Source organism: Procambarus clarkii, chromosome 58 (genome assembly GCF_040958095.1).
Source record: "Procambarus clarkii isolate CNS0578487 chromosome 58, FALCON_Pclarkii_2.0, whole genome shotgun sequence".
Lineage (NCBI taxonomy): Eukaryota > Metazoa > Arthropoda > Malacostraca > Decapoda > Cambaridae > Procambarus > Procambarus clarkii.
Window position 1 is genome coordinate 9,380,865 of NC_091207.1, and position 24,995 is coordinate 9,405,859.

Here is a 24,995-nt window from a genome sequence, read left to right on the forward strand (position 1 = left end):
TCCTAATTTCAATAGGAGGCTATTCAAGGCAAAGTGGCTTAAAAACTCATTCAAAAACCAATAATGAATAACAGTAAACAAAGCAAAACCACAAGACATCCCCCTACTGAGAATACCTAACCACTAAGTAGGGGAAGTTGGTCAACTATACTTCACAACAAACATACCTGTCCTAACCCTTCACACTACTAAAGCAACGTGCAACCCCTTCTTCGTGCACCATCCAGAATTAAAATCTCTATTAATTAAAATTACATCCTATATAAAAAAAACTGAAACCCAATACAATACTTATAACATGTGCATTATACATTTTAAGGACCTAAGGAAGTCTTTTGCATCATTAATATATTGCTCAGAAATGGATGACACAATAATATACAAAAATTCATCTTTAATTTTTATTTCAATCAACATTTACATCTATTTACATAAAATATAAAGTCATATTACTGTATGCTTATATTAATTTCCTTCTGCTCCAAATACACAATTCATCTTGTACAGTACTGGCTATCAAACAAAACTAATTGCATAATGTGCATCAATTTATCAATATACTAACCATAAGTTGTCCAGAATGTTAACAAGTCGCGACGTACTAAGTAAACAATATTTGCTTCACGACCTTCAATGCCTAAGGTTCCTATGGTAGAACTTGTGCTCACTCCTTCTCTTCTTTTATTGGCACCTCCTCCGCGGCTGCGTGCTCTCGGAAATTGGGAAACTGTTCCCATGGTGCCGAGAGGTCAAACTTGCGGTATTCCTGTGCAAGCTCAATGGGTTCCACAACCACTCGTTTGGCTTCATCATCGTATCGAACCTGAAAAATTGAACAAGTGGAAGAAAGTGTCTTATTATAGTATTTCAGTGATAATCAACATGTCATCCAATATTTTGTAAGTGAAGTTTTGAAGTCCTGTACTCTCTCCTTTTCAATGATTTCGGCATTAAAAACTCACCTGCTGCAGAACTAATGTACCATATATGCCGGTGTATAAGTCGACATTTGAGACTTAAAAAAACCTCTCTCCAAAACGAAGGATCGACTTGCCGCCGAATATAAAATGTGAACCTTTACCACCGAGAGATTAGTGAAACACCGAGCCTAACACTCATTGTACACCACTTGCCATAACTCTCACAGCCCATCACAGTTATTAAGATCATTTCACTTGTGAAAGTATAAAAATTTCTCGGCAAACTGGTGAGGTAGGGAGGAAGGGAGTCAGCCAGCCTGCCAGGCAGGCAGTGAGGAAGGCAGGGAGGGTGGGTGTTTGGGTGGGTAGGCAGGCAGGCAGTGAGGAAGGCAGGGCGGGTGGGTGTTTGGGTGGGTAGGCAGGCAGGCAGTGAGGAAGGCAGGGCGGGTGAGTGTTTGGGTGGGTAGGCAGGCAGGCAGTGAGGAAGGCAGGGCGGGTGGGTGTTTGGGTGGGTAGGCAGGCAGGCAGTGAGGAAGGCAGGGCGGGTGGGTGTTTGGGTGGGTAGGCAGGCAGGCAGTGAGGAAGGCAGGGCGGGTTGGTGTTTGGGTGGGTGTTTGGGTGGGTAGGCAGGCGGGCAGAAAAGGAGGGCAGGCATGGATGGCTGGCAGGCAGTCAGGGGTTCAGGGAGGGAGGCAGAGCAGGTGCTTCTGCCCACAACACTTTAGGTTGACAGGTAAGTACAACACCAGTCAGCTGATGGTTACTTTGTCATGCCTAGAGGCTACACCATGTGTCGTTAAATTGTTCTTAAATGGAGGTGTATTCCAACTACGGTATTTACAATATACCACAATCTTCAGCATTATGATTGCTCCAGTATGATATCTTGTTAATAAAACAGGCAATTACAGAGCAGACAATGTGATAATTATCATCATCATCATCTCTCAATTGGCTTGTGGCTTGGAATCACTTGACAAACGTTATTCACTGCTCACCCGTGCTAGCCACTCTGCCGTGGCTAGTAAAATTAAGTAATTAATTTTTCCAATTATTTACATTATTTTCTGAACCTTTCAATTAAATATTGTGGATATTTAATCGACTTGATATTAGACAATCGACTTGAGAATGGTCCAGGACGGACCGAAATGTCGTCGTCCCTTCATCTTCTAGTGTGTGGTCTGGTCAACATACTTTAGCCACGTTATTGTGACTCATCGCCTGCATATCGTCGGATAGATTGTTTCATGTCAACATTTACATTTGACGTATATATTTGATATATATGTCAAATGTATAGTCAAATAGCAAACATTTTATTACTAAGGAATACATAGTAATGTACAGATGAAATACAGTACTAATGGGTACAAAGGGGTGGGTCGAAGCAAGCTACCGGCAAGTCTTGTGTCGCTAGGCTTGACCAATCCTGCGGGGAGAGACATTCACTCACCTCACTCTCACAACATCCACCACTAACACCACCAACCTTCCCTGACAACCACTCACACCACCTCACAACTACTAACCACTGGCCTCCCGACAATCACCTGACAGCTACTGACCACCTGCCTCCCATGACAACCACTGACACCACCTGCCTCCCATGACAACCACTGACACCACCTGCCTCCCATGACAACCACTGACACCACCTGCCTCCCCTGACAACAACTGACACCACCTGACAACCACTGACACCACCTGCCTCCCCTGACAGCCACTGACACCACCTGACAACCACTGACACCACCTGCCTCCCCTGACAACCACTGACACCACCTGCCTCCCATGACAACCACTGACACCACCTGACAACCACTGACACCACCTGCCTCCCATGACAACCACTGACACCACCTGACAACCACTGACACCACCTGCCTCCCCTGACAACCACTGACACCACCTGCCTCCCCTGACAACCACTGACACCACCTGCCTCCCATGACAACCACTGACACCACCTGCCTCCCCTGACAACCACTGACACCACCTGCCTCCCATGACAACCACTGACACCACCTGCCTCCCCTGACAACCACTGACACCACCTGCCTCCCCTGATAACCACTGACACCACCTGACAACCACTGACACCACCTGCCTCCCCTGACAACCACTGACACCACCTGCCTCCCCTGACAACCACTGACACCACCTGCCTCCCATGACAACCACTGACACCACCTGCCTCCCATGACAACCACTGACACCACCTGACAACCACTGACACCACCTGCCTCCCATGACAGCCACTGACACCACCTGACAACCACTGACACCACCTGCCTCCCATGACAGTCACTGACAACCACTGACACCACCTGCCTCCCCTGACAACCACTGACACCACCTGCCTCCCATGACAGTCACTGACAACCACTGACACCACCTGCCTCCCCTGACAACCACTGACACCACCTGCCTCCCCTGACAGCCACTGACACCACCTGACAGCCACCGACACCACCTGCCTCCCCTGACAACCACCAACACTACCTTACCGTAGCGGGGCATACAGTAAATCCCGTAGTTTTGGGGATACCGTAGTTTTTTCTTCCATACAGCGGGGCAGGGGAAGTGGTGCTGGCTTGTTCTGGGGGATCATCTTATATGGTGAATATAGGCCTAAACCTGAATTACACCTCTAATGTCTTGGGAGTCATCCTATGCGCCGGATCGACTTGTACGGCAGCAAATTCGATAAATATTGTATTTTATTGTTGATCAGCATGGTGGTTTCACTCGTAAGAATATTTTAGTGCCACAATTACTCTACTAATGCTCTTCTGAACATTAGTAGCGTAATTGTGAAATATAATAACATTAATAATAACACTAATACTATAAATACTAATAATAATACTAATACTAATAATAATGATGATAATTAATTACATTTCAAATGCATAAAGGCAAACAGGAAGGTACCCCAGGTTACCTCATCAACAAATATAAAGAGTATAATGAATATATAGGGTACAATTATTCAATGAGGATGTACATAATGCACAATCAGTTCAGAGAGTATGATAAACAAGGGAGCCGGTCGGCCAAGCGGACAGCACGCTGGACTTGTGATCCTGTGGTCTCGGGTTCAATCCCGGGCGCTGGCGAGAAACAGTGGGCAGAGTTTCTTTCACCCTATGCCCCTGTTACCTAGCAGTAAAATAGGTACCTGGGTGTTAGTCATCTGTCACGGGCTGCTTCCTGGGGGTGGAGGCCTGGTCGAGGACCGGGCCGCGGGGACACTAAAGCCCCGAATCATCTCAAGATAATCTCAAGAATACAGAATGGTACAATGTGCACACGATGATGTAGAGTGACTGTATTGCTGGATGTGGATGTTACAGGTGGGTGTACCTGGATGTGGATGTTACAGGTGGGTGTACCTGGATGTGGATGTTACAGGTGGGTGTACCTGGATGGGGATGTTACAGGTGGGTGTACCTGGATGTGGATGTTACAGGTGGGTGTACCTGGATGTGGATGTTACAGGTGGGTGTACCTGGATGTGGATGTTACAGGTGGGTGTACCTGGATGTGGATGTTACAGGTGGGTGTACCTGGATGGGGATGTTACAGGTGGGTGTACCTGGATGGGGATGTTACAGGTGGGTGTACCTGGATGTGGATGTTACAGGTGGGTGTACCTGGATGTGGATGTTACAGGTGGGTGTACCTGGATGTGGATGTTACAGGTGGGTGTACCTGGATGTGGATGTTACAGGTGGGTGTACCTGGATGGGGATGTTACAGGTGGGTGTACCTGGATGTGGATGTTACAGGTGGGTGTACCTGGATGTGGATGTTACAGGTGGGTGTACCTGGATGGGGATGTTACAGGTGGGTGTACCTGGATGTGGATGTTACAGGTGGGTGTACCTGGATGTGGATGTTACAGGTGGGTGTACCTGGATGGGGATGTTACAGGTGGGTGTACCTGGATGGGGATGTTACAGGTGGGTGTACCTGGATGGGGGTTCTGCGAGTTCTTTTACTCCCGAGCCCGGTACGGGGGCCAGGTAGGTTTTTACCCAGATATTACGTATAATTACGTAGTAGAATGGGTAATGGCATCCAGTTACAACTGGTAATGTCATCCAAAAGGAGGAACAGATTGAAATGAGCTTCAATTAGGGCCAAGAGGAAAGATGACCTTCTGTGCAATGAAGAGAGTCAAGTCAGGTCTGCTAGCTTGTAATTTGTGGTAAATGCTAAGATATAGAAGCTGACTAAGGTGAGAGGTCAACCAGGCACTGTAATGTGAATGATACCCTTTCAGTATGTACTGTAATAACATAGCCGGAGCGTAACGAAGGAGTGTCAGGTAATAGAGGCAAAACATGCGTTGAAAGTTGCACTACTCACCTTCCTCATGATGCAACCCATTACACACAGAAATCACAATTGCGTGATGCATCAAATGAACAAATCCACAAGGGCCGTGACGAGGATTCGAACCTGCGTCCGAGATCATCCCAGACACTGCCTTAATCGTCTGAGCTACGACATGGTCAAAAGGAGTTGAAACCGAAGTTCTACTGAACTTACTGGATCCTGCAGCCTCTCTGAGGCACAAACCAGGCCTATTGACATAGCTCGAGTGCATGGGGGAGTTGTGTAAAACCCTGGTTTGTGCCTCGGAGAGGCTGCAGGATCCAGTAAGTTCAGTAGAACTTCGGTTTCAACTCCTTTTGACCATGTCGTAGCTCGGTCGATTAAGGCAGCGTCTGGGATGCTCTCGGACGCAGGTTCGAATCCTCGTCACGGCCCTTGTGGATTTGTTCATGCAACCCATAACAATTGCCAAAATCCCAGGTATCTATTTTAATCACTGTGATGCTCCGAGTTTATTGAGACATTCCCCCAGTGCGCATAAAATGAAGTGTTCGCAAATTTTTGGTTGATCTTTGTAAAATGATAAATTCCCTTCACTAAAAACGTACATGTAAAAAGAACTAAAAAATTCCACTTACTTTGGCTGTGAAGACATGGAGAAGGGGAGGGGGGGGGGTGAGTCACAGGCTAGTCGCCCGTGTGTGAAGCGCCCGGACACGGTCGCGCGGGCCATTCAAGCACCGTGTGTTGCCACAAATATATTTTCAATTATTTGTTCTATGTATTTCCAATGTGGTTTTATTTGTTTTTTGATCGTATATGATGCCTATTTGTGTTCCTTACAATATGTATACAGTAGAATGTTCATAATGTTCCATGGAACTGTGATACATGTGTCAGTAATGTGTCCACAATAAATGTTTATTGTTGCAATATTACTTGTTAAAAATTCACTAATATTACAATATGTACAGTTTCACACACTATTTACACAGTAACACTGTATTCTACACTCAGTACTTCAACACTGAGTGATAATCAATGAAGTAGTCCATGGTACACAGCGCGACTTCGCTCACGTTGCACCAGGTACAGATAGATTTTCGCTCCCTGTTTCTTTGTTCTGTGTGCTTGCAAATAACACACTCACGTATACCCGTAGCTTTAGTACCTGTAGGTGGTATGCAGCCAAGCTTATGAAACGTAAGGTAGTCTTAAAAAGATTATAGGAAAAGATCAATTTGTAAGGTAGTCTTGAAAAGATCGTTTTGTAAGGTCCCTGACTGGAAGAGATTCATTCAACCAGGAAGGGATTCAGCCATTCTGGAAGAGATTCAGCTATTCTTGAAAATATCTATGGAAAACACCACCATGGAAGCCGCTAACAATTCATCTATGCTACTTGTATCAGATGCATCATTACTGAACCCAGAATATGATTCATCTATGTATTATCTATAAAAATTGGAGATGGCAAGGGTGGCGGCGCTCAGAGCTACAACTGGATACGCTCGCTATATCGTCCTCATTGGTGCCGTATCATTTGCATCCGACCTTTGTGTTAGGTCCTTATTGTGCCTAGCTTCATCAATATCATGACCCTTATGTTCCTTAAACAATAAGGTCTGAATTTCACCGACAGAGAGTGATCTTTCAACGCCGCGTCGGACAGGCGTTTAAGAGCCAGAGGCGCGTGCCCCACCCATGGTTGCTCACTCAGTACTAACCCAGCCAGCAGCCGTAGGATATTCTGGGAATTTTTTCCAAGATGGCTGCTTCTCACTGGAGGTCCCAGGAATTCATTTTGTACACAACCTACGTGCAGGTGTCTTGAATGGGTACGAAATATTCAAAAGGTGTTTTCTTAGTTGGCACAGTTTCCCACCAACCGAGTTTTCTCAGTTGGTGCAGTACAGTGGTTAATGCCAGGTAAACAGGGGCATCAGGTGTGAAGAACAACTCGTCCTCCAAAAATGGGGAGGTAAATGTAACAGCACAAGTAAGTGCAATTATGTACTATTCATAGTAGTAAGGAATTGTACTTATTTTCACTTAGTATTAAACCGTACTGTCAAATATATTGTGATTTTTTTAGTTTACCTGAAAAGCTGAATAGAAAACCACGATCTAACATAACCTTCATAGTGTTTGAAAATAAGCATTTTATTGCTTCTTAATTACAATTAGTACTTAACCTATAGCTATATTGATATTACAGTTTTATAAAACTAATAAAACAAAACTAAAATATATCAATAAATTGTAAAGTAACTCAGAATATTTTCAAATTATGTATAAAATCTCTATTGTTTAATAAAACTGAAAAAGAAATTTCTGATATTTAAAACTTGTGTATAGCAAATTGAACTTGAAAACTTCATCTTAAAATTCCGAGTGTCTTAACAGAAAACGAGGAGAATAAATGAGGAGGTAAATGTAACAGCCCCATAAGTGCAATTATGTACTATGTATGACAGCAAGAAAATGTACTAATTACACTTAGTATTAAACCGTACTGTCAATTCGGAGGATAAGTTGGTGAGGAAACATGGCTGACTGTCAGGCTGTCACGGGCTGCTTCCTGGGGGTGGAGGCCTGGTCGAGGACCGGGCCGCGGGGACACTAAAAAGCCCCGAAATCATCTCAAGATAACCTCAAGACTGACTGCTTCTGTCCTGGCAGTGTATTGAAGCTGGGCATCTCCATCATAAGCCCAGAATTTAGAACGTGGTAAAGGACCCTCTTATTATATAGTAAACATTCTCAGCATGACAAACTTGTTGTGGAATAGATATTCAGAGAAAAATATTTTGGTATTGTTCATACCTCTACATAACCTGATAGTGGAAAGTCTTTCCTTAATGGATGACCCTCAAAGCCATAGTCCGTAAGAATTCTGCGAAGGTCTGGGTGGTTGGCAAAGAAAATTCCATACATATCCCACACTTCTCGCTCATACCAGTTGGCTGCTTTGTGGACCTGTTGGGGCAAAAAACTTATTAATAAAGTTTTCGACTGGGAAACAGAAAATAACATGATGTTTAGCAGTGATAAACTCCAGGTTACCTTGAGGTGCTTCTGGGGCTTAGCGTCCCCGCAGCCCGGTCATCGACCAGGCCTCCTGGTTGCTGGACTGATCAACCAGGCTGTTAGACGCGGCTGCTCGCAGCCTGACGTATGAGTCACAGCCTGGTTGATCAGGTATTCTTTGGGGATGCTTATCCAGTTCTCTCTTGAACACTGTGAGGGGTCGGCTAGTTATGCCCCCTTATGTGTAGTGGAAGCGTGTTGAACAGTCTCGGGCCCCTGATGTTGATAGAGTTCTCTCTCAGAATACCTGTTGCACCTCTGCTTTTCAACGGGGGTATTCTGCACATCCTGCCATGTCTTCTGGTCTCATGTGATGTTATTTTTGTGTGCAGGTTTGGGACCAGCCCCTCAATTATTTTCCACGTGTAAATTATTATGTATCTCTCCTGCCTGCGCTCAAGGGAGTACAGATTTAGGCTCTTTAGTCGGTCCCAATAGTTTAGATGTTTTATTGAGTGGATTCTGGCAGTAAAGAATCTCTGCACGCTCTCCAGGTCAGCAATTTCTCCAGCTTTGAAAGGGGCTGTCATTGTGCAGCAGTACTCCACTCTAGAGAGCACAAGCGTTTTGAAAAGTATCATCATCGGTATAGCATCTCTAGTGTGAAAAGTTCTTGTTATCCAACCTGTCATTTTTCTTGCAGTTGTGACGGCTACTTTATTGTGTTCTTTAAAGGTAAGGTCTTCCGACATGAGTACACCCAGATCCTTTACATTACCTTTTCGTTCTATGTTATGATTTGCCTGAGTTTTGTACGTGGTTTCTGTTTTTATATTTTCAATTTTTCCGTAGCGCATGAGCTGGAACTTATCCTCGTTAAACACCATATTATTTTCTGTAGTCCATAGAAAGACCTGATCTACATCTGATTGGAGGTTTGTCGTGTCCTCTATGTTGCCAACTCTTATGAAAATCCTAGTGTCATCTGCAAAGGATGATACAGTGCTATAGGTTGTGTTCTTGTCTATGTCCGATATGAGGATGAGAAAAAGTACTGGAGCAAGCACAGTACCCTGGGGGACTGAGTTCTTCACGGTTGATGGGCTGGATTTTATTTTGTTGACTATTACACACTGGGTTCTGTTAGTCAGGAAATTGTAGATCCATCTGCCTATTTTCCCGGTAATTCCTTTTGAACGCATTTTATGTGCAATAACACCATGGTCACATTTATCAAAAGCTTTTGCGAAATCTGTGTAAATTACATCAGCGTTTTGTTTGTCTTCCATAGCATCTAATGCCATATCATAGTGGTCCAGCAACTGCGACAGGCAAGAGCGCCCTGTTCTGAAACCATGTTGTCCGGAGTTATGGAGATGCTGTGATTCCATGTATTTCGTGATCTTACTTCTTAGCACTCTCTCAAAAATTTTTATGATGTGCAATGTTAGTGCTATCGGTCTGTAATTTTTTGCCTCTGCCTTATTTCCTCCTTTATGGAGTGGTGCTATCTCTGCTGTTTTTAGTATGTCAGGGATAACGCCAGTATCTAGGCTTTGTCTCCACAGAATGTGAAGGGGCTGTGATAGTGGTTTTTTACAGTTCTTGATGAATATGGAGTTCCAAGAATCCGGGCCTGGTGCAGAGTGCATAGGCATACTGTTTAGTACAAAGTACGTGAGTACTTTGTACTAAACAGTACAAAGTACAGTACTAAAGTACTAAGTACAAGAACAGTACAAAGTACTAAACAGTACTTTTTACTGTACCTGAGTACCAGGTACTCAGGTACAGTAAAAATGAGGACCTTAAACATAATACAGGGTACAAAACACAATCAAATCTGCCCATAGTAGGAAAGCAGCATATAAGGGATTTGGGAATAATAATGTCTGACGACCTAATGCTTAGGAAGCATAACCAAGCAAATATTGTGTCAGCTAGAAACATGATAGGATGAATTACGAGAACTTTCAAATCCAGGGATCCCATCACAATGGTTGTACTATACAAATCACTTCTGTCCTGTCTTGAGTATTGCTCAGTACTGTAGTCACTTCCCCCTTCAAAGCAGGAAAGATTGCTGAAATGGAGAGAATTCAGAGAACATATACGGCATACATAGACGCGATATAGCACCTAAATTATTGGGATCGTCTCAAAACTCTCCAAATGTACTCACTAGAAAGGAGACGCGAGAGATATAAAATCATATACACGCGGAAAATATTGGAGGGCCTGGTTCCAAATCTACAAGGTAAAATAAGAACATACTTGAGTGAACGATTTGGAAGAAAATGCAGAATAGAACCAGCAAAGAGCAGGGGTGCCATAGGCACAATCAGAGAACACTGTATAAACATCAGAGGTCCACAGTTGTTCAATATCCTCCCAGTGAGTATAAGAAATATTGCCGGAACAACTGTGGACATCCTTAAGAGAAAACTAGATAATTTTCTTTAAGGAGTGCCGAACCAACCAGGCTGTGGTGGATATGTGGACTTGTGGGCCTCTCCAAGCAACAGCCTAGTGGACCAAGCTCTCACAAGTCAAGCCTGGCCTCGGGCTGGGCTTGGGGAGAAGATTTCCTAGAACTCCATCAAGCAGGTATCAAGCAGATGGCAGTTACAGAAAATCCCCAACCACAGGGGAGTTTTCCAGAGCCATTGCTCCCTGTGCCTCTGAGGGGGCCAGGTTCTGGCTCGTGGTCCCCAGTAGGCTGAACTCCATTGACTAACGTCTTGGTCTAACGTATCTCATATTAGCCCAATAGCTTCAGGGAGCCAGAAGGGCTCCCCAAAGCATACATCTTATCTTGAGGTTATCTTGAGATGATTTCGGGGCTTTAGTGTTCCCGCGGCCCAGTCCTCAACTAGGCCTCCACCCCCAGGAAGCAGCCCGTGACAGCTGACTAACACCCAGGTACCTATTTTACTGTTAGGTAACAGGGGCATAGGGTGAAAGAAACTCTGCCCATTGTTTCTCGTCGGCGCCCGGGATCGAACCCGGGACCACAGGATCACAAGTCCAGCGTGCTGTCCGCTCGGCCGAACGGTTCCCCTACATTTTCATGTAAGAGCATTAACAAGTGTACAATATTTTGCTTAATGCACATGTGTTCCTGCAAACAAAGGCGCTAACTGAATCAGTGCTATAAGGGGTCATAATAGTATTTTGAGGGGGTTAATAGTGCTATAAGGGGGACATTTTATTGCTATGAAGGGGTACCTGGATTGTACCCAAGTAAGCTTCTTGGAGTCTTCTACTCCAAGCCTGGGTATGGGCCAGGCTGGACTTGTAATAATTTGGTCCAACAGGCTGTTGCTTGGAGCAGCCCGCGGGCCCACATATCTACTACAGCCTGGATGGTCCAGGACTTCTTGCAGAAAAGTGCCCAGTTTTTTCTTGAAGACTGTAAATTTTGTTCTGACAATATTTCTTAGATTTGAGGGAGGATGTTACGACCCTGGGTTCCTCAGTGGAAACCAGAGGTCAAAATTGAGCGAAATAAACTGCCTTATAGTATTGGAAACGCATCACGAGGTGCATTTGTTTGTATTTTCCCTGCCAGACGTAAGACCATTCTTGTTTCTCAAAGAGCATTTAAAGACTGAGCTTGGGGTTGATTATTAAATAATAAAATAGGCACCAACTATGTTTACTAATACTTTCTAATCATTTGTAAAGTAAACCTGAGTAAACTTGGGATAGGAATGCTGTATGATTAGTTGAGTAGTCTGCTGGCAGCGAGTCTACTGAGGGAGAAGAGTGGAGATGCGCTCTTCTCTGGCTGGCGTTGTGGTGAAAGGAAACCTCCTCCCCTTCCTCTGTTTCTTTATTTCTGCGTCGTTGTTATCCAGTTAAGTAGACTGTGTAGCATCCTCATTGTCTGGCATAAACGGGTTCTATGTGTAGAGCATTGATGTGTAGCAATTAGGTGTTCACTAGTGTATATTTTTACAAGTTACTCTAGGGGATTCCAGGGGAACCAGGTGGGCTCCTGTGTTACCAGTAAGCTCCCTAGAGTCATTGCTAGTGTCCCTTGCTAGTAGAACTTTACCCTAGCTTGTTCTCAGTGTAAACCTTGTATCCTGCTTAGGTGGACCAAGGCTTTTAACATAAGATAGTGTGGTAAAGTAATTATTATTATTGTTATTGGTGTGAATGTATATGGGGGGTTGTTAAGGGGTTAATAAATAAGTAAGTTAGTAAAGGAGTATCCATTCTTCCTGTGTAGGAGATCTATGATCAACCTCTAGACTGACATTGTGTAGCCAATTATTATTCTGTGGATATTCCACTTGGGGGCCGGGCCTTTTGGATCTCCCATATGTGATAACTCTTAATGCTAACTACTGCCCCTACACCCATGTTATACTATATCCCCCATAGTACAGACTCCCATTTATAACAGAGGATATTAATCAGCCATGGACCTCCGATGTTCACTGTTCTCTGATTGTGCCTATGGTACCTCTACTCTTCACGGGCTCTATTCTTCATTTCCTTCCATATCATTCACATCAGTATGTTATTATTTTACTTTGTAAATCTGGAACCTGGCCTCTGGTATTTTCCATTAATATGTTGATATCTCCCTCATTTCCTTTCTAGATGAAAGAGTTATCAAATATATGAAAGATATATCAAATAAATATATATGGCAGATTTGACACGATAAAGCACCTAAATTATTGGGGTCATCTCTAAGACGATCCCAATACTGTAATTTACGATGCTTTATCGTGTCTTATGCTTGCCATACTATCACGTCTCTGTATTCCTCCATTTCAGCAAACCTCTCCTGTTCTGAAGAGGGAAGTGAGTAATTAAGCGGTGGGACAGCTCCAGTGATTTGAATAGTATGAGCATTGCGATGGGATCCTTGGATTTGAAAGTTCATGTAATCCATCGTATAAATTTTCTAGCTTAATATGAGAAGATTTAATTGTATTTGTACACTGTGTTTAATTTAATGTTTTCATTTTTACCATACCTAAGTACCTGGTACTTTATCATTGTTAAACATGTTATTTCCTGCTGCCCAGTCAAAAAACCTCATTAATATCAGCTTGCAGTTTTTGAATGGCTTCTACAAAAGCAATTTTCATTATAATTTTTTGTCATCTGCAAAAGACGACATGAAGCTGTGACTTGTATCTTTATTTACATCTGATATGGGACTAAGGAAGAGCAGTGGTGCAAGGACTGTGCCCTGAGGTACACAGCTTTTCACTGTGCTTTTGATTTGATCTGAGTAACTGTTATGCTTTCAAATAAGAGTTCATTTTCATGATATGAGAGAATTATTGTACTGCTATGAGAGGTCATTATAAGCTATGAGGGGTCATTATAGTGCTAAAAGTCATAATTACATTGCTATGAGGGGTCATTATAGTGCTAGAAGGGGCCATAATAGTAACCATAAAAAGGCATCATTATACAGCTGTAAGAGATCATTACAGGGCAATAATGGGTCATTATAGTGTTACAAGAGGGTCATTATAGTGCTACAAGAGGGTCATTATAGTGCTACAAGAGGGTCATTATAGTGCTACAAGTGGGTCATTATAATGCAAGAAGGGTCCCATAATAGTACCATAAAAAGGCATCATTATACAGGTGTAAGGGATCATTACAGGGCAATAATGGGTCATTATAGTGCTACAAGAAGGTCATTATAGTGCTACAAGAAGGGCATTATAGTGCTAGAAGGGGGTCATCATAGGACTATCAGAGATCATTATCGTGCTCAAAAACCAGCGTTGAATTTAGTAAAACACCATTTTCTGAGCGAGCCCCCGGAGGCTCCCTGAAGCTATCTTAGTGATATGGACACAGGTTAGTTTGGGGTCATCAGTCACAGGGAGTAATTTTATGCCTACCGGGGACCACGAGCCAGAAGCTGGTCCCCCTCAGAGAGGCGCCGGAAGCGATGGCCTATGACCACTCTTACATTTAGTGTGTGTCATACTTGCCATCAACAGGGAAGGAAACCTAGAAAGATGGGCAAAACAAAATAAACGTCAAGCTGGTGAACAGTGCAACCTACGACCGAACTAGGCAATATAACTCCCCAAAAGGGAAACAAACAAGCAAAATATCATCCAATTAGTGCACTTACTCATTAGCCAGCGTCAAGGAACAGGGGGAGCTTGGCGACTCACCACCACAGTTCTAGAATGATGAAAACCGCACCGACCGCGAGGGAGGAAGGGTGTCGGGGGAGCCTCCGGGGCTTGCCTAGAAAATGGTGTTTCGTTACATTCAACTCCTGTTTTCTGTGGGGAGCCCCGTCGGTTTCCTGAAGCTAACTACCCACAGATAAGTAAAAGCAGGGAATTACCCAGGAGGCAGCAGCACCGCAGGTCTTAAGACGAGAAGAGGTAACAGGTCACAACAGATGCCCCAGAGCAACACAAGGCCAGAGGGGGCCCGGAATGTGCACGAGATGCCCAGCGGCTAGGATCCTGTGTGACCTCCAAAACCCCCACGCCCGAATGTCAATCCAAGACATATTACCAAAAACAGCAGCCTAAGCCTCATACTGTACTTATTCACATCATGGGCACGAGGTCAGACCGCAGGCTGGCCTAGACTTGATTACACCGCAGACAACCTGAGACACACAAGCCCTGCAACAGGGAACCAGAGAAATCAGATCCACCCAGAGCGCACCCCACCGCCAACAAACTAGTGGCCCCCCGCAGGTAGTGATGGAAACCCGCCACCGGACATAACACATGACGTTTTCCCCGGCTGAACCAACCAAGCATCCACAACCAACGGACACCTCTGAAAGCCAGCTGTCTTATACTTCACCAGAAAAGAAGGAGAGGGCTGCAAACGAACAAAATGACCCATAACCCCAAAAGAACAGAACCCCCCAAGTGCCAGAAAAGTGCATTAAGCTTCCCCACCTGACCCCCACAGGCCAAAGTCATCAAAAACAAGGCTTTCACAAAAACAATCTTGAACCAAAGGTGCCACAACAAACCGAGAGGAAGAGAGAGCACCTGGTCTGAAGAAAAGGATGGCTCAGGCGGCATATGAACTGGCCGGAGGTGAAAAAACACACGAGAGAACTTGCGGAATGGAGCAGAAATGACATCCACCCCTAACGCAAGCTGGAGTGGCTCCACCAATGCCACACGATAAGAAGTGACAGCATTCGGCCATGAGATGCCGGTCCAGGAAATTGTCCACCAAAGCAATGAAACTGCAGATCGGAGAATGACCGAGAGTATGTAAATATCAACCAGCAAATAAGGTAAAACTAATGCAGAAGGGAAGTAGGGGAATGAAAACTCCCTTCCCTGCTGCAACAACCAAGCCCAGCAGGCACAAGGGCCCAAGCAGGAGGCAAAATGAGCCCAAGCTCTCCAAAGCGGACTACCCCCAAGCCACGGGGCCGAGCCCTCTTCCATGCTCACCACCTCTGAAGAAAAGGCGAGTCCAGGGGAAAGACTTTTGAGAAGGAAGGCAGCTGGTAAGAACCAGAAGCCTCAGCGGGAAGAATGAACTCAAACCACCTCTGTGCCAGAATCAGAAGGGGCAGCCACCCGAGCCTCATCCCATTTTAGACCCCCGCCCCGACTCCGAAACCCTCAAGCAGTATGGTGCTGGAAGCAGGGAAGGGGGAAGAAGAAGCGGGACGAACCACACGTCAGAAGAAAATGCAAGATTGAACCAGTGAAGAGCAGAGGTGCCATAGGCACAATCAGAGAGCACTGTATAAACATCAGGGGTCCGCGGTTGTTCAACGTCCTCCCAGCGAGCATAAGAAATATTGCCGGAAACAACCGTGGACATCTTCAAGAGAAAAACTGGACGGTTTTTTAAGAGAAGTTCCGGATCAGCCGGGCTGTGGTGGGTACGTGGCCCTGCGGGCCGCTCCAAGCAACAGCCTGGTGGACCAAACTCTCACAAGTCGAGCCTGGCCTCGGGCCGGGCTTGGGGAGTAGAAGAACTCCCAGAACCCCATCAACCAGGTATCAACCAGGTACCACCCACCCGGAAAGGAAGCGGGGGTATGGACATAACTAAGGGCAAAGCAACCAACACCCCCAAAGCCTGGGCCCTATAACTCAAATGGAGCAGCTCTGGGGGGCGTCCAACCGGGCAACCAAACTGGCACCTTGCAAGAAAGTTATCTTGAGAGATTGAGGAATGGGAACAAATCCTGCAAGACTCCGGGTCGTAGGTGTCACCGACCCAACAAGCAGCATGGCGGAGGCAGAAGGGATGATCGTCTCCCTGAGGTAGGAGCGACGAATAGCCAGCAAATATCACATAAGGCAAGAGTGGACTCAGATGAAGCCATGTTACCAACCAAGCCCAAGGGTAGGCTTCCAGGGTACGTCAGCCCTATGGGAAGCCCAGGCACTTAAGCAAGCTAAGCGGTAGAACCCCCTACTTGTAAACAGGCAAACTGACTACCAGTAGCAGTGGTGAAACCTCGTGGGCAATGGAGGTGGAGAGCCACCACAACCTAGGCTTGCCTAATAAACAGCTAAGCCGATCTCCTCCATCCACATAGGAAGAATTCCCAAAAATGAAAAAAGAACAAGCCACAAAATGACACACCAAGCAAACAAGCAGCAAAGAGAAACGTCGGCTGTCGCATAGGTAGCAGACCATGCCAGCCACAGTGCTCCTCCTTCCCCAGCCAATAACACTCCCGTACCCGGCGTAAGATGGAAAGACTCAGACCCCCGACTCACTCCAACGGTGAAGACAACATCAAGCGATGAAGCCCACAATGAAGACTAAGTCCCGAACGCCCTGGGAAGAGAACACTGGCATGCAAGGGAAGTACTTACACCCAGGGAAGGGCACCCTAGGCACATCCAGCTCTAAGCACAAGAAACACCTGGCCACCACACCACACACATTGCTGATACAGCCACACAGCAAAATCGAGAACAGGAAAGTGATAACAGCGGTGACCGCGGACGCCCAAACACATCAGACAAAAACTGAGGTGGCGAGAAGCCGGCCCAGCTACCCCTCATTGGGGGAGGGGGTCTAATTAGCGGGAGTACTAGTTGAAGATAAGGCTTACTAGTTTCATTCATTCAGGAGTTTGCACTTTCTGGTTGTAGGTTGCAATTTTCCCGGCTAGTTGTTTGCTTTGGTTCGCCTATCTTTCTGTGTAGCTGTCCCGGTTGATGGGAGAATATGACATACTGTACTTTAAATATCAAGTGCTCATATGCCATTGCTTCCTGCTCTTCTCTGAGGGGACCAAGTTCTGGCTCATGGTCCCCAGTAGGCCTAAGAATTCCTTATGATTGATGACTCCAAACTAATTTAATACGTATCAGTTTGGTTAGCTTCAGGAAGCCGACAGGGCTGCCCCCCCAAAAAAAAAAAAAAAAAACTAGTTTTTTAGAAATCTGAATTTTTTATAGAAAAATCTATAGGCAAAGTTGAATATTTATTTAGAGGTCTGGTTTCTCAAGGGTGCAGTATACATAACAGATAATTAGTTACCCAAAACAAACCATTTTCATTTCATAGTCAAATGGAAGAAAGTGACCAATCCCTAATGCTTACATCACAAATGCTATCCACAGGCATCAGTTCATCAGCGTATGTCTTTACGCGGATCCTGGCATTATAACGCAGAGACAGAAGGTTATACACCACCTATAAAGAAAACATTTTAATATTAAAAATATACTAAATAAATTATTATTTATGTAATATATATTGTTTTTACAAATTTGATGTACATTGTAGTATCAAAAGGATAATGTAAGTATATATTTATCATATTAATGAATACCAAATCCTAAGTATAAGAACAGAAATATAATGTTCCCCCTAGCAACCCATGTTCTCTTTTTGGATAAGATATGTTGCTCTTAGCAACCCTATTTTCTAATGGGACAAAAATGTTGCACTTATTAACAAGTGTGTCTTGCTGGATAACAAATGCTTCAAGAATGGAAGCCATTGTTAATCATGCCAAACATATCAATCTCCTACGAAATGCTAGCGATACAAATTCTATAGGCCTACACCCAAATAAAAGCCTTACAATATGTTATACTATATATATAAGCGTTCTCCTTGCCTTACCTCAAAGCGGTAAGCCCTGGTAGGGATGTCAACGCCACAGAGGTCGGACAGGGATGTATACTGGGCATTAGTATGATCTTTCAGGAAGGATATAACAGGAACCACTCCTTCAGGAGCTATCAACACTTCCAGTTCATTTCCAGCTGTGATCTGTACCTGAAGATGCAAGAGTATCAACAGTCAACAACAAATATTATTATTATTATTGTTTAGTAATCAATGAATTAGAGGAGAAAATCAGTAGCAGTTTAGGGGGTGTGCTTGGGAGTACCAAAGTGTGCTGGTTTGACTCCTCCTCGTGACTCCTACTGATTGATACATTCTCAGTAATACATCATGTCAATGTTATTTCACTGTGCATAATAATAATAATCACACTCATTATAATAAAGGTGATGGAAAGACCCAATTTATGCTCAAGTGTATTAAAACTAAATTTTTGGGTATAACTTACATCCTTTCTCAAGGTGCTGAATACAATGTTCAAGCAGAACATTGTATACAGAACAATGTTCAAGCAGAACATTGTATATACTACTTTCTCACCACCTTGAGAAAGAATGTTGGTTACATCAGAAAATCTGATTTTAATACACTTAAACATAAATTGAGTCTTTCCTTCACCTTCATTCAATCTTGAGGTTATCTTGAGATGATTTCGGGGCTTTTAGTGTCCCCGCGGCCCGGTCCTCGACCAGGCCTCCACCCCCAGGAAGCAGCCCGTGACAGCTGACTAACACCCAGGTACCTATTTTACTGCTAGGTAACAGGGGCGCAGGGTGAAAGAAACTCTGCCCATTGTTTCTCGCCGGCGCCTGGGATCGAACCCAGGACCACAGGATCACAAGTCCCGCGTGCTGTCCGCTCGGCCGACCGGCTCCCTCGCTCGGCCGACCGGCTCCCTGCACTAAAGCACTAAAGCATTGTAGTAAATGTCTCCAATTATAATAATAATAATAATACTGTAATATTGAAATAATACAAATACAGTACATATCTACATGTTTGTGCACCATAATGAACCACAAAGATCGTGTGTTGAGAGTTTATATACACAGAACAAGAATCCACGGTCAGCCTAGCGGCCGACCGCCGAGTGTGGCAGGCAGGGGCTGCCCCAAATACATATTAACATAATTATTTCAACGTCTGTGAGTGGTTTATATCTAGTTTTTTGCAGTAATATTATTCAATAGTGTGTAATAAATATGAATATAGTTAAATGTGTGGAACTTTGCTATTCTCAAAAATATGGAGCTCATATATGGTGATACATATATTCTATTCTTAGTTCAACCAGTGTTCCTGTTGTTATTATGCTACAACAGCAGTTCTGGTGGGTATGGTGTCTAAATCACAACACAGCACGGAGCCACAAGCAGACGACGCCAGCAGTCACATGATGCAAGACAATGCCTCCAATATTATTCACATCTCGCTATGACCAGCTACAAAACTACTGTTATTATCACATCTGTCACAAAATCCCGAATATGAAACCATTTCCATAACAAAATCAACAATGGTGACGGAATACCAGGTCGTTTCAGGATACGTAGATGCAGGAAACAATGGCTGGGTGCTGTGTGTCTCTACCTCAAGCTGTGAATATCAACTAACATTGTGTTCACTGATATCTGAACGTTGTACAGTCTCTATCACAGTCAGGATCATCTATAACACTATCAATGCAAAATAATTTCAGTTATCTATTTTATTCATTATTACTAAGTGATGCTGTGGCCCTTAGCTGTGCACGGCTCCTGCATGCACCAGCCTTGGTCGCTCTCTCAGTACTAAGGCTCTCACAGCCAGCATGGATGCCGACTAATTTTTTTTTCAAGATAGCATCTGTTTACAGGAGTCCTGAGGCACAGGATGTGAGCCCTGCGTACCTGTGGGAGTTTTGAATCGCTCCCTATACCTACATATGCCACATGGCACTCTCCACACACTCGATTCAGCACCTCATGGCAATCTGCGCAGTGCAGTGGTTAAGTCAGATCACGTTTGCTAAGAAGGTAGGAGCATTTGAGTATGTACAGTACTGTGAAAGGGAAGAGTCAACAGCAACAAAGCCAGGACTAAGGTTCAAGGTGGATATGTTTTGTATTTAAGCCGATTCGAGAAGACAGCATCTGTAAAGAGCAGAGGCAAAAATTATTATTTTAGAAGACCAATCAACCAATTGATTGAAGAAGACCAATTGGGTAGAGGCTAGCTACCTACCCCACCCCCTAATACAATCCCTTCACCAATATGCCAAAACTTGAAGACAGAAGAAAAAGAGGTGATATGATCACTACATACAAAACAGTAACAGGAATTGATAAAATCGACAGGGAAGACTTCCTGAGACCTGGAATTTCAAGAACAAGAGGTCATAGATTTAAACTAGCTAAACACAGATGCCGAAGAAATATAAGAAAATTCACCTTCGCAAACAGAGTGGTAGACAGTTGGAACAAGTTAAGTGAGAAGGTGGTGGAGGCCAAGACCGTCAGTAGTTTCAAAGCGTTATATGACAAAGAGTGCTGGGAAGACGGGACACCACGAGCGTAGCTCTCATCCTGTAACTACACTTAGGTAATTACACTTAGGTAATTACTGACTCCACCATTTGCCCGAATTGCTATGCGTGCTATTAGCTGTACAAGAATACATGAACTCTGGTACTGTATATATAAATAAATAAATACAACAAAATTATTACTGTAATTCTTCATTTTGACTATGGAATATGTTAAGGGCAATGTGTTACAAAAAAGTGAAATGGTAATTTTCTCAGCTATTTTGGTGAAAAGCTGCGAGTGAAGCATTGAGGAGGCAGCGGCACCAGCCATGTGTTGCCAGTCAGTTGATCACAGTTGATGTGCTGGATGAGTCTTTTATAACCCCCACTGACACCACACTCCTTCCCTGATGCTCACCACTAATGCAACCTGCCTCGCCTGACAACTTCCACCACTGCCTCGCCTGACAACTTCCACCACTGCCTCTCCTGATAATTTCCACCACTGCCTCTCCTGATAATTTCCACCACTGCCTCTCCTGATAATTTCCACCACTGCCTCGCCTGATAATTTCCACCACTGCCTCGCCTGACAACTTCCACCACTGCCTCGCCTGACAACTTCCACCACTGCCTCTCCTGATAATTTCCACCACTGCCTCGCCTGACAACTTCCACCACTACCTGCCTCTCCTGACAACTTCCACCACTACCTCTCCTGACAACTTCCACCACTTCCTCTCCTGACAACTTCCACCACTGCCTCGCCTGACAACTTCCACCACTGCCTCGCCTGACAACTTCCACCACTGCCTCGCCTGACAACTTCCACCACTGCCTCGCCTGACAACTTCCACCACTTCCTCTCCTGACAACTTCCACCACTGCCTCGCCTGACAACTTCCACCACTGCCTCTCCTGACAACTTCCACCACTGCCTCTCCTGACAACTTCCACCACTGCCTCTCCTGACAACTTCCACCACTGCCTCTCCTGACAACTTCCACCACTGCCTCACCTGACAACTTCCACCACTGCCTCTCCTGACAACTTCCACCACTGCCTCACCTGACAACTTCCACCACTGCCTCACCTGACAACTTCCACCACTGCCTCTCCTGACAACTTCCACCACTGCCTCTCCTGACAACTTCCACCACTGCCTCACCTGACAACTTCCACCACTGCCTCTCCTGACAACTTCCACCACTGCCTCTCCTGACAACTTCCACCACTGCCTCTCCTGACAACTTCCACCACTGCCTCTCCTGACAACTTCCACCACTGCCTCACCTGACAACTTCCACCACTGCCTCTCCTGACAACTTCCACCACTACCTCACCTGACAACTTCCACCACTGCCTCTCCTGACAACTTCCACCACTGCCTCTCCTGACAACTTCCACCACTGCCTCTCCTGACAACTTCCACCACTGCCTCTCCTGACAACTTCCACCACTGCCTCTCCTGACAACTTCCACCACTACCTGCCTCTCCTGACAACTTCCACCACTGCCTCTCCTGACAACTTCCACCACTGCCTCTCCTGACAACTTCCACCACTGCCTCTCCTGACAACTTCCACCACTGCCTCTCCTGACAACTTCCACCACTACCTGCCTCTCCTGACAACTTCCACCACTGCCTCTCCTGACAACTTCCACCACTGCCTCTCCTGATAACTTCCACCACTGCCTCTCCTGACAACTTCCACCACTACCTGCCTCTCCTGACAACTTCCACCACTTCCTCTCCTGACAACTTCCACCACTACCTGCCTCTCCTGACAACTTCCACCACTTCCTCTCCTGACAACTTCCACCACTGCCTCTCCTGACAACTTCCACCACTACCTGCCTCTCCTGACAACTTCCACCACTTCCTCTCCTGACAACTTCCACCACTTCCTCGCCTGACAACTTCCACCACTGCCTCTCCTGACAACTTCCACCACTACCTGCCTCTCCTGACAACTTCCACCACTGCCTCGCCTGAACTTCCACCACTGCCTCTCCTGACAACTTCCACCACTACCTGCCTCTCCTGACAACTTCCACCACTGCCTCGCCTGACAACTTCCACCACTGCCTCTCCTGACAACTTCCACCACTGACACCACCTGCCTCTCCTGACAACTCCCACCACTGACACCACCTGCCTCCCCTGACAACAACTCCCACCACTAACTCCACCTGCCTCCCATGATAATAACTTCCACCACCTGCCCCTGATACTTAACCCCAACTACTAACACCGCCTGCCCCTGACACCAACCCTCACCAATGGCACCACCTGCCTCCCCCATACCATTTTATCATCTTTCAACCCTCTCGAAAAAAAAAAAAAATGGGGAAGCAAAATAAAACACTATAAGTGTTTACACATAGGTGAATCATAGTTGATGACAGCCACCTTCTGATGCACGGTCTCGGTGACGGCTTGGACAAACAATCCTCATTTAATTGAACATTTCTATGTGCCACTGAACAATTAGTACCGAATGCAATTCATTCGGACCATCAAGGAATTCGTTAGAGCGAGGTTCATTAGAGTGAGGATGCACTGTACTTTTAGTGTTGTTACAGGATAAGAGCTATGATCATGGTGTCTCGTCTTCCCAGTACTCTGCCATATGTTGGGCTAAGCTTGCTGGTACAGTACTAGAAATAAGCTTGGGACATTACAACTAACAAGTCCATCCCAGATATGCCAATGCCATGGTTTGTTTGCTCATGGAGAAGGCGAAGTATTTCCGCAAGAAAGTAAACATGAAGCATGTAAAGTACGCAGGGCGAGAAAGCCAGTTAATGGAACTTCAGCATCTCACACTAACTTAATAACAACAATCAATTATCCTAAACCAAAATCCAAGGATGTTCAACCTTTATTTTCCTGGAAATGCATAGAAAGACTGAATCATAAGTTTTGTTTTATTTTATTATTCATATTTTACTGAAGGTGACCGAAAGAGTGAGATCAACGATTCTAGTGCGAATCTTTTCTATTTTACTTACATTTTTCTTCACTTGAGAAGAAAGTTGAAAAATTAACTCTACAAAGTTTTTTACAGTTTTATTTGACATGACGCCAAGAGATAGGCTTCGTTAACTCTTACTAACACTGTAATGCAGAGTTCGAATGATTGCAAAGTTTCTTGCTGCACGATATGTACCCAAGGATGAGGTGAAGGTGATGAGGTGAAAGGAATGAGGGTGAAGGTAAGGCACCTCACTTATAGCTCCATTTTATCTTGTCACTCTCCTGTTTGCATGATGTCAGGTACAGTATGTTATATGTTCCTTGTGTTCTGGAAGTTGGCAAAGTGTAATTTGTGCTAGTTGGCTATTAATTAATACATGACTTGGTTTGTTAGATGGATAATGCCTCGCAAATGTCCAGTTGTCTGTTGTCGCTGTATCTGTCGATTATTTTGGTGTTATTTGTGAGTATATCTCTGGTGATTATCTGTTTTTTTATAGAGATTATATATTCTCTTATAGGTCCTTGCTGCTTGTGCACTGTTAGGCATCTTGAATGGGAAGTTGCAAGATACCTACAGTCGGACCCCCCCCCCCTTATACAGTAAAGTGCACCCTGGATCTTGGAGGCTTGCTCACGTCTTGCTTGGTGAAGAGGAGGCATCTGCATGCAACACTGCATACAACTGCAAACCTGATGAGGTAAAATCAACAACTAGAAATGTAGCAAAAGTTTTTCTTACCTTCTGGACATATTTAGGTAGACACTCTGCTACGTACTGCCCAAACTCACTCAACGTCTGCTTCTGAACAGCGTTCTCAGGCCGAATAGTAGCTGTAAAAAAAATTGATGAAAATCACTGAATATAAAGATTTTCAAATTCATTTCCTTATAAATTTCAGTAAATGCTTAAACTGCCATTTAATATGTTATTAATAAACAAAAACACATTACCTAGTACAGCTATAGATACTTTATGTAGGACAAAATATGATTATATATAATATGAATAGAAGCATAATACCTTTCTTACCCCTAGGTGACTGTTGACTGGACTACTGGACTACTACTGGCAGACTATCCCTGCCAAGATGATGTACCAATGTACCCATCTTCCCGG

The 24,995-nt window shown here is 44.7% G+C and overlaps 1 protein-coding gene across 1 annotated transcript; it reads right to left on the reverse strand.

Annotated features, from left to right (window-relative positions):
* Positions 1-387: 387 nt before the first annotated feature.
* On the reverse strand, positions 388-24,709 carry LOC138349780 (NADH dehydrogenase [ubiquinone] iron-sulfur protein 3, mitochondrial-like; the record flags this gene model as incomplete). The annotated part of the gene is given in 5 exon segments (XM_069306523.1): positions 388-823; positions 8,094-8,246; positions 17,856-17,948; positions 18,384-18,539; positions 24,618-24,709. Coding segments are annotated over 5 exon segments (653 nt in total), but the record flags the coding sequence as incomplete, so codon positions are not given.
* Between the last annotated feature and the right edge of the window lie 286 nt (positions 24,710-24,995).